The following is an 11,497-nucleotide window of genomic DNA, read 5'->3' as shown; positions in this document are numbered from 1 at the left end:
ATAGATTCTGGCATCCAGTTGACGATTCGACAAGCATTTAACGATTGTCATAGGACAGGAAAAGTTCTCTTTGAATTTCCTTAATACATTCGCAAGCAAATAAAAGTTCGGCAATTGGGCTTGTTTGAGTTTATTGTACTATGTTTTAGTATTAGAGTTGCTTTCTTTTCTTTTGAACGAAATATTCATATTGGAATTTCGATATATACATATTTTGATTGCTGAAATTCCTAATAAACATGTCTATAAGACTTGCCACGATAAATAAAAATTTTGATTTCTCTACACAATTCCTATGTTGCGGTGATGAGTGCTGTCATATCTAAAAGGATACACGTGAATGACATACTTTTCTGGACATAATCATAATGCAATTTTCTGGATTAACATGTAATAATTCTTAGAGTAAAGTCCTTCTAATGGACAAAGACATGCTTTCCTAGACAGTAAAAACAGATATCTGATGATTCATTGAACCAAAAACAAGTGAGGTAATTTGAGCAGGAGCCTGTAATTTCAGATCAAATTGAAGACGTGAAAAATTTGGATTGATCCAATAAAAAAAAAAATTATTTCCTGTTAAGTTCACTGCTTGCATGCGATCCGGATTCTGAGCGATCAAATTCAGGTGAGCTAAATAATCCCTGAAATTCCTGGGAAGGTCAGAATATTCCCCCAAAATCGAGGTGAACCTACCACATAAATGAGAGCACTTGAGTCTTGACCGAGAGCTAATTAAAAATCACAGGCTGAGAAGTGATGGGTCCGCACTCGTTCGTGCTTGTTCTTGAATATGTCCTGGCTGTGTTCTGCGATGGAGGAACCGCGAGTCCTTTTGTTAGGAAAGATTGGCCATCTCTAGATATGCCTTTCGACAGTGATGTCTTTGCTGCACCTCCCGGATATATTGCGCCGCAACAGGTGGTTTCAATTTTCTGCTTTTCCTCTTTACAAAAGAAAATTGGTTCGCGTTCTGCAGGATCGGTTATTAAACCTCGCCTCGAGCAATGTGTTTCAGGTTCACATAACGCAAGGAGATCGTGTCGGCAAGGCAGTGATTCTGTCATGGATGACCCTGATGAACCCGTCTCCAATTGTGCGCAGTACTGGAGCGAAAAAACCCAAAAGGAGGAGCAATCGGGGGACACTGTTGTCACGAAAAAGTACCATAAAAACTCTTAAACATATTGCATTGACACCAATTTAATTATGAACTTTTTAATTGGCTCAAAAACCCTTTTACATTAATATCAATTTAATTTATCGACCAATTTAGATCAGGAATTGCTTTAGATACGGGTAGTCCTATGTGGCATTGCTGATGCTAATATGGACATTTTTTTATGGACTTTGCTAGTATAACAGTCCTTGAGTACTGCGAGAATAATAATTTATTGTGAGCCACAAATTCTTGAAAAAATGAGTCCTACAACAATTAATAATTATTTTTTATTTGATTTTTTGTGATCCATAATTAACTGTTAATTTTACAATACATTAAAGACCGTCCCACAATCATTTCTCTCTTCTTCTTTTTTAAAATAATTTTTTCAATTCCCTTTTTTTTTTCCTTTTTCTTTCCCTCTCTTTTTGTTGATGGCCAACGACACAAGGCCCTTTCGCTAGATTTGGCAAGGATGACCCTTGCTTGAGCAAGGGTCAAAGTGGGAGGTGCTGGGATGTTATTAGGCTCATTAGACATCTCTTTAGTTCCACACAAAATCGAGCTCCAATATGCGAGATCAAACTCCGTGAATTGGAAAGACGTCGGAAGGAGTTCATCATTAAAGCGATACAAATTAGAGATCGACACAGATTTCGATTATGGGAGCTGTTGTAAGAGAAGATACAATGACTGATCGAGGTTTGATTTTGTGAAAGTCGAGCTCATGGACGACGAGAGTGAGAACATTGAAGAGGGCATGTACTTCTACTTCAACAATGCATCCTCCCATCGCGAAACTAGGTGAGGCCTCGCCATATCTAGTGAGGGGATCTCCTTGGCGCTCGCCCTCGCCTTGGTGCGGCCTAGCAAGGCCGACCTTGGCTTGTGGCAAGTGAGGTCGACCCTTAGCTAGGTGAGGCAATAGCTCTCTCTGATCATTGGTAGATAGAGAAGGGAAAGAAAAAAATTCTAAAAAATTATTTAAAAATGTCCATGTGAACACTTTGTGCCATGTAAAACAACATTTTCACATTAGTGATTTTCAGCCTAAATTGGCCGATGGATTGAGTTGGTACTAATGCGAAAATATTTAAAATTAAATTGGATCAATTAAAAGATTTAAAACTGAACTTATAATAATGCAACACATTTAAAACTTTTTTGGTACTTTTTTCCTCACTTAATGCAAGTACTGCAACTACACTTTTGTTTACATTCGACACTACTCTATAAAAGATTAAAGGTGAATAATAGCTTCTTTTGGGTTTTGCTTAATTAGAGCTTGTCACTTTTCCGCCACTTTCGTTTGAAGCATGTAGTGAAGCGACACCAGCTTTGGCGGCCAGCTTCTTTTTAATCCATCTACACGATTGCAGCCTGATACAAAGTATCACTATACAGTCGGGTCTGGACACGTACGGCCAATTCTGATTTTTAGGTATGAAAAAGGACCGCTAATACATGTACGAATAAAATGAATTCGATCCCATCATGTTCACCGACTCAGATTCAATTTACCGCGTATTCTATTTTCATGTAAGAATTTTCGTGGATTGTTTAAAGTAGCATAAATTGCGGACCACTTTCTTTTTCTAATTTTAGAAAAGATAGGTCCGTTCGTTTCGCGAAAAATATCATGTTTCGGAAAATATTTTCGGAAGTCATTTTCCAGGAAAATGACTTTATTTTTTGGTGTTCGGCCAAAATCTAAAATTTGAGTGAAAAATATTTTTACCATTCGTTAGCTCATTTAATTGTTTGGGAAAAATTATAAAAATTGAATTTTAATATTTTTAATTGACCAAAAAAATTATTTTATTTATTTATATTTTTTTTAAAATGATTTTTTAATTATTTATATTTTAAAAATCGAAATTTTTATTATTTATTATTTATTATGTATTATTTCTTTTCCTCCTTCTTCCTCCTCCTTCCTCCGCCGTCGCCTCCTTCCTCCTCCTTCTTCCTCCTCCTTCGCTGCCGCCACCTCCTTCCCGCCGACGATGGCCGGTTGCCCGGTGGCCGACCAAGACCCCGTGGCCAGATCCGGCGAGCTCGAGGCTTGGCCGATCTCACCCGAGCTCGCTGGATTTGGCGATAGAGCTTGAGCTCGCTTGGATCGGGAACCCGAGCTCTGCCACTAGATCCAACGAGCTGCAAGCTCCGCCGCTAGATCCGTGACCTCATCGCATCACCCCAAACAAGCATAACCAAATCCCCAAAACAGAGCAACGAACGAACACACGAGCAAGCACGTGGAGTGCTAAAAGAAATCCCAAGGAAAGGAATTGGGGGCAATCACCCGTCCATCGGAAGTCTCGCACCGCACGACGAGCGGCCTGGACGGCGAGCTCCCCGCGAGCCTCCTGGTGCCGCCGCGGTGCTCCCTCTTGAGCTGGATCCTCCCAAGCGGCTTCGAGCCGCCGGGGAAGCGGAGCGCGGCGGCGGCGGCGGCGGCGCCCCGGCCGGAGCAGGCGGGCAGGAGCAGCCGGGGAGGGCGGAGAATGAGGGATGCTTCGCCCATCTTCGGCGTCGAAGGAGGAGGAGGAGATCAAAAACCCTAAGATTTTGTGAGAGAGTTTAGAAATGAGGAAGGAAAAAGCAACGCGAGAGATAGCGCAAGAGGCCGGGAAAATGATTTCCTTTCAAAAGAGGAAATCATTTTCCATAATGTCAAGAGGGGATTTTTCCGTTAATCGAAAATGTTTTCTTTGACAGTGTATTTTCTGCCCACCCGAACATCGGAAATTTCGGAAAATATTTTATTGAAAGTTATTTTTCACGAAACGAACGGAGCATTAAGGAATGCCATTGTCTCCATGCTTTAGGCAGCGTTAGAGTCTGCCTTCTTAACTGTCGGCCGAATATTGCACGAACCTGCGTATGTGATAATACCGCCGCAGCAATTTAATCAGTTTTCAATCGACGGCGGACCCGAGTGGAAAGTTGGGGACTACTCCGAGCACTGATGACGGCTTGGAGAGTTTTCGGTCGGTCAACTCTCAAGGCACTCACACGATTGTCATTGACAACTCTACTCCATTCATTTGGTGCCAAGACTCCTCGTGGCTGGTCGTGGATGATCATAAGTCCTCGTCCACAGTCTACCAGCGAATGCTCGGTTTTTGTTGTCTTGTGAAGATTTCCGTCAATATGCATAAAATTTAAACAAATGTTCGTGTCACGTGAATTTTTATCACTAAATAAGATAATTTATTATATAAAACAAAAGAAGCATGTCGAGTATTTTAGGTGTATATATGTAATGGACTATTGTCTTTTCTAGTCATGCAAAAAGGGTAGTGATCGCGACTTTCTTGCGTATTTGTAACTCGATACTTAGCTTGATACTGGCTTATGACTTGTGTGTTCATCTTGTATCAATGTGATTATCTGGGATGTCTGTTTATAAGCAAAAATGGGCTCAAGCGTAATCAGTGGAATTAGAAATCTCTTCTTGATTTGTTTGCTCATCGATTCTGAATCATCATGGAATAATCTCTTTCTAAGATACCTAACAAGCAATCATAACTTCCTCTGGGGTTGGTTTATACCGTTAGGACTGAGGAGTTACTGTTGTCGTGCATACTTTCTTAATAGAGAGTGGAAGCAATATATCAATGTGATTAAGTTAGATTGAAAATTAGTGACTAGTTCGAAGTGCATCATCATTATACAGAATGCAGTGGATCTTCCTTTTCTTCATTATTCGACATTTTGAAAGTTTGTACATTCTTTTCTTCTGCAGGGCAAAAATAAACCCTTCAAGCCCTTTACGCTCAGATACCACGTCCCTTATAGAGCATCAAACAGCACCGCGCCTTTTTGGTACTTGATAAAGAGAGCTTCGGCATATATCATTGTCTTCTCGTCATACTCAGCATTGAATAAATTAGTTATTTAATTATTTTAATCAATCACAAGTTATGACACGGCACGATTACATGTCACAAATTGTCATCCCCGTCGCCCTCCACGTAGGACTGCAGATGGCGAATTCTAACAGAAGATTTAACGGTTTCCAAAATCATTCCACAAATATAAAGTTTTGCATTTTTCTAAAACGTTTAAAAGGTCGTGTTAGACCTGTCTTAAGTATAAAAGGTTATGCCACTTTAAAACATTTTAAGGGCCGGGTTACAATGGTCACGGATGAGAAATTGTCGTGGTTTGCATTTGGTAATTATAGCTGAGTGGGGATTTAAAAGGTGGGTTCACATGATTTCATACTGATTGACAAGAAAATGGTGGTGACAATATGTTGAGGGGAGCTTCCGTTGGTGGCTTTACTTTAATAAAAGAAAATTGGTCCGTCGGGCGGATATCCCGTGCACCGACTGGATTGGAATGGGACAGGCGCTTCTCCATCGTGTCGCTCGTCTCCCTTCCCGACATTTGGCAGGCCTCTTGTCCAAGTAGAAACTATTATCGTATTTATTATATTACCCTAGATGATGGTATTGACATTTATTCACAAAATTTTTACTGAAATATAAAATTCACATTAAACAATTTATCTGCTAAAGTTTTTGGTTAAGGAAAATTTTTTTTGGGTAAGGAATTTATCTGCTAAAGTTTACGTGACTTTTTATTTAAAGTGGATTTAAAATTTATTTACATAAGTTCATCTTCTGACTAAATAAACGAACAATAGTACTTAAAATTGCGATATATATTGGATGATAAGATGAGTATGTACAACATTTCAAGCGCATAAAATAATAGGATTTGATAAGAAACATGAAAGCACACATAGGAACTAATATAGGGAATTTTTAATAATATCATATAGTCTTCACCTTGTCATTAAATAAAAATTGAGGAGCTCGTAAGCTACTTGTCTGAGTAGAGAAATAGAACATAGACACATGCTGCAGTTAATGCATGTAAAGCAAACATTTGTCCCGTTGGCATAACGAGAGGTTTTAACTGATTGAGAAACATGTCCTAATCCCGTATTCCATAATGTCACCACCAAATCACGTCGTCACTTTTTCGAATTTCAGTCATTTCTCGCTGTTCTTTATTTCTGTTGTACATAATTAGCACATCCATGATGGGGTTAGATGAAAATGTTTCGTCTTGATATGCTACAATAGAAAGACACCATTTAAAATGGTGTGAGTCACCTAAAGACAACTGTTAAAAGGGTTGGCAGTGTGAAGAAGCCAAGAACAGGAAAGAAAAACAGAAAAGATGAAGAAACGAGTTGACAATGATGATGAATCGAACAAATGCTCTTGAGCTTCTGTTTTCAGTCTTTCACAGAGAGAGAGAGAGAGAGAGAGAGAGAGGAATTTACAAAGTGTATTTTCTATCAGTTCTTCGTACAATTCAGTATTTATATGTGAGCGAACAACAAACTTGTTCAACTGAATTAACAGAAGTCAAAAACAGAACAAGGGAAAATAACAGAACAAGGAAGGTATTCAGTTTTGACTTAAAACTGAATATCTGTTATTTAATGAGCACGTGTTGTTGATGTAAATCATGCTTTCTTTGTTCTGCTTTTCTTTATCCTCACAAGTAGAGTTGAATTTGTCGTTTCCAGCCTTGATTGAATCATTAGCACCAACATTTGTTACTGCATTTCCCAAATCAGCAGTCTGCCTCGCTTTACTTCCCCTGTTTGCACCAGAACTTAACTCCCGAATGTCAATATCTAACTTTGGCTTCAACTTGAATTCCTTTACTTCATTTTCACAGTTTCCACCCGAGCTTAGCTCTTGACCAGCAACATTTATCTTCAACTTTGACTTATATGCTTTAACAGGCAGAACATACAAAAAGTTCTCATTTTCTTGTCCTATTTCCATCAAAAGGAAAAGAAGGCGTTCCATTTCTTCTTTATAAGAACAATTGGCATTTACGCTATGGAAATAAGATGTTTTCCTCGTGATTACATTCAGACCAACATGAAGTATTTTTGTTTGTATTCATCTGCAATTCAACGTTTGTTCTGGGATAAATTGTTGTTTGCGCATCAGAAAGAGGTAAGTCGTCTTCTGCCGACTTCTTTCCTACAATTTCTTTACAGAACTTGGCGGCGGCCAATTCTTTGCCTCATCTATCGATGGTCCAAGCCAGTTGCACGCGAAAGAAACTGGTAGTGGCGACGCCCAATTGTCCGAGAACATTATGGCCTTCCTTCTCCTTGTCCGAAGAAGAGGCAAATGATGCGCTTTTTCTGTCGTTATTGTTACGAAATCTCCCCATGGTTTCAACGTCAACTGCATACCTAGGAGCATCCTCATCAAGTAGGGAAAGAAAGAAATAGACAGATATTTCAGTATTCCCTCGAAAAAAGCTAAGCCTCTTTTCATATGTGAGGAGCTGCGACATTCTAATTTTAGCGTTCGGAAGAGTTAACATTTACCCTGTATAGTGTATATGCGCATAGTGCCGTGGATATTCCCCGAGTTCTATGCAAAATCCCTCCTCCTTTCTATTTTGATGGGGCGCGTTTCTCGGTACTACATTCACCTATAAAAGGGGTAGTGCGATTGACGTGAGATTTCGTGGGGAGTGTGGCGCTTAGGCTCTTGTGCTCTTCGTATCCCAGAATAAGACCGAGATGGCTGTTCTGGGATCTTCTTCTTCTTGTTCGGTAGCTGTTGTTGGGGCTGTTCTTGTGCTCGTCCTGGTTTTAAATGGGGCTGACGTGTGCAATGGAGGGAAGACCAGCACCTTCGTGCGCAAAGAGGAGAAAGCTGTGGACATGCCAATTGATAGCGATGTTTTCCGAGTGCCTCCTGGCTATAATGCACCCCAACAGGTCTCAACTTAGCTTGTGTTCCCGCTCTTGCCTAAGTATAGCGCAAGCTTTTCTTTCTGTTCCTTTTGGCTTTAAAACCCTTTTTGACTCGTGAAGAGGTTGACATCAACATGTTGAGACACGCTAGGACCAGCTTGAATCGGCTAATTCGGTTTCGAATATGATGTGATTAATGTTAGAGGTTACTGTTGTTGATTTTGTTCTTTTCTTTGTGGTTTCTGATTTGGTTTGTTGGTGCGCGAGTCTATAGGTACACATAACACAAGGAGATCATGAGGGAAAAGGGGTGATCGTGTCATGGGTGACTCCTGATGAACCTGGGTCCAGTGTAGTGCGCTACTGGAGTGAAAACAGTGAGCACAAGAAAACTAAAAAGGGCAAAGTTAATCGTTACAAGTACTACAATTACACTTCTGGTTACATCCACCATTGCACCCTCAACAATTTGATGGTAAAGCTTTCAATTCCTCCTGAAATATTAACTTTTTGGTGCTTGGCGTGTAAAATTCGGTAAACGTCGCTGATGTTTGTTTCGTCTGCTGGCAGTACAACACCAAATACTATTATGAGGTTGGAATTGGACATACAGTCCGACAGTTCTGGTTCATGACTCCTCCGGAGGTTGGCCCTGATGTTCCATACACTTTTGGTCTCATAGGTAATTAAATCATGTGTTCATGCATGCGTAGTCATTAACTCAGGGAAACTTCAAAGCCCCTTCCTGTCTATAGACCATAAAATTTGCAGAATAATTTGGTTTTGATAATCAAGTTCATTAGCAAGTTGCAGCAAATTAAGTTGTGCAGTTATTTTACATGCATCTGGGGTCCTACTCCTTTCTATGCTTAGCATACCGATGAACATTGCATTGCAGGTGATCTTGGTCAGAGTTATGATTCAAACCGAACACTCATCCATTACGAAAATAATCCCCAGAAAGGACAGGCTGTATTGTTTGTTGGAGACTTGTCGTACGCTGATAATTATCCCAACCACGACAACACGAGGTGGGATGCATGGGCAAGGTTTGTCGAAAGAAGTGTAGCTTATCAACCCTGGATATGGACAACAGGAAATCACGAACTCGACTTTGCTCCCGAAATTGTGAGTGCTAGCATTGTACTTCTCCCAGGACATGTCTATTTCACATTCAGAGTCACCAAGCCTTAATCCCTTCATTTCTGCGATGATTCATTACAGCATAAATTCTCTACTAACCGATCAATTGGTAATTTGCTTTGATACTGGTTGTTAGATCAAACAATCCTTCGCTGCTTTTGGTAGCTAAGAACTCCTATCGAAGTTCCATGTCATCACATTGCATTATTTCTCTTCATTGGCAAGTTGGGCAACTGAAGGAAGTAAAAAATTCAATTCTTGTGGTTTATGTAAGGCAAGACGATGATAGAACTTAGACCGTCAGGCAGTCTAGTTTCGATAAAACATAGGACTCTTTCCAATATCAGTTGTTAGGATGTTACGGGAAATATGCAGGGGACGAAGTCCTCACCCTTTGATTCTATCACCACCACTTCCCATTCATTACCTAGACCATCATCTTCTTATCATGGAAGTTTCAGAATGTATGAGTTCATATAAAGGACACGACTGATGATGTGGTTCGTTCTATTTTTTTCTGCAGGGAGAAAATAAACCCTTCAAGCCTTTTACGAACAGATACCACGTTCCTTATAGAGCATCAAACAGCACTGCACCGTTTTGGTACTCGATCAAGAGAGCTTCGGCTTACGTCATAGTCTTATCATCATACTCTGCATACGGTATGATCTTACATCCTTGACTATCCTGTCAACATAGATGAGAATGAGATGCTACTCTTCGGAACCTCTCATGTTTATGAGATAATTTACTGGACACAATAACAACATTCATTTATCTGCAAGGTCAAATAGATGAAGAATCAATATGCAATATTATTCTGATATCTACGGATGAAAGCAGATCCATTCTTTCAAGAATAGACTGCACATAGAAGTGGGAGCATACATTCATCAATGAACTCAAATATTTAGTCATGGAAATGAAAGTCTGTTACGCCTTAACATCATTTTGATATGAAGTAATTATGATACGGTTATACCAAGAAGAACAATAGAGGCATGCATCTCAGAATGCCAATATTTATTGAATGTCGCGGCTCACTTCTGCTTATTTCCTTTTGCCTCTGTTCGCTTCTAAGGTAAATATACTCCCCAGTACAAATGGCTTGAAGAAGAGCTACCGAAAGTTAACAGGTCCGAGACACCATGGCTGATTGTTATGTTGCACTCTCCGTTGTACAATAGCAACAACTATCACTACATGGAAGGAGAAACCATGAGAGTGATGTTCGAACCCTGGTTTGTAAAATACAAAGTAGATGTGGTGTTGTCAGGTCACGTCCATGCCTATGAACGATCTGTAAGTCGAACTGTTTCCTTTTCCTTATTATCTAAACTATCAGCTCTATTTGGTTATAGCCTTGCCATACGAAGATGCATAAAGTCAACTCTGATTAGTTAGTCCAATCAAACTATCAACTTCAATGTTTTCTGAGGAGACAAAATTAACACGCTGACAGCGATAGAGATTTCTGTCCAACAAAATAAAAATACACAATTTATATTTTCCATGTACGAATTATTGTGGGGATGAGCAGGAAATTAGAAATTCTGTTTGTTTGTTTGTTTGTCTAGTTTGAACATAAGAACTCCCTGGCTGATTGATGAATGTCACAGGAACGTGTATCCAACGTTGAATACAACATTGTGAACGGCTTGTGCGTCCCTGTTCATGATCTATCAGCTCCAGTGTACATAACAATTGGTGATGGAGGCAATCTTGAAGGTTTGGCCACCAAGTAAGACGAATTACCTCACAAAATACTAACTGATTCATGACTTTTCTGGGTAGCCGTTGGATCGTGTAAATATCTGTTTTTGTTATGCAGCATGACCGAACCCCAGCCAAATTACTCGGCCTACCGTGAAGCCAGCTTTGGGCATGCGATTTTTGATATCAAGAACCGAACACACGCATATTATAATTGGCACAGAAATCAAGATGGATATGCAGTGGAAGCCGATTCAATGTGGTTCTTCAATAGATTCTGGCATCCGGCTAATGATTCCACAAGCATTTGATGGCCATCATCGGACAGGACAAGTTTTCTCTTCGGATTTCCTCGATGCATTTCCAAGCAATTGAAAGTTCTGCATTTAGGCTTGTTCAAGTTTATTGCACTACGTTTTTGTAGCTGAATTTTTTTTTTTTTTGGTATAAAAGATTCATTCTTGAATTTCGGTAGACTACATATTCTTGTTTGCTGAAGTTCCTAATGAACATGACCGTAAAACTTTTGCGGATGAATTATAATTTTGATTTCTCAATACAATTACAAGAAATTTCGGTAAAACATGTTGCGTTCATGAGTTTTTGTCATATCTGAAAAGATACATGGGGAGGACAAACTTTTCAGGTCACAATCATAATAAAAAATTTTAATTTAACATGCAATAATTCTTAGGGTAAATTCCTTTGAATGAACGGGCCATGTA

General features: G+C 39.6%; 1 protein-coding gene across 1 annotated transcript; it reads left to right on the top strand.

The window, feature by feature from the left end:
- The first annotated feature begins 7,775 nt into the window (after positions 1-7,775).
- Positions 7,776-11,083, top strand: LOC104420550 (purple acid phosphatase 2). Its single transcript, XM_010032372.2, has 8 exons — positions 7,776-7,940; positions 8,191-8,391; positions 8,487-8,598; positions 8,815-9,044; positions 9,583-9,721; positions 10,141-10,361; positions 10,679-10,800; positions 10,891-11,083. The coding sequence occupies exons 1-8, from the start codon at positions 7,884-7,886 to the stop codon at positions 11,081-11,083; spliced, it is 1,275 nt and encodes a 424-aa protein (XP_010030674.2). The 5' UTR covers positions 7,776-7,883.
- Positions 11,084-11,497: the final 414 nt, after the last annotated feature.

This window comes from Eucalyptus grandis, chromosome 9, assembly GCF_016545825.1.
Source record: "Eucalyptus grandis isolate ANBG69807.140 chromosome 9, ASM1654582v1, whole genome shotgun sequence".
Taxonomy (NCBI): domain Eukaryota; kingdom Viridiplantae; phylum Streptophyta; class Magnoliopsida; order Myrtales; family Myrtaceae; genus Eucalyptus; species Eucalyptus grandis.
This window is presented reverse-complemented; position numbering and strand designations above follow the sequence as displayed.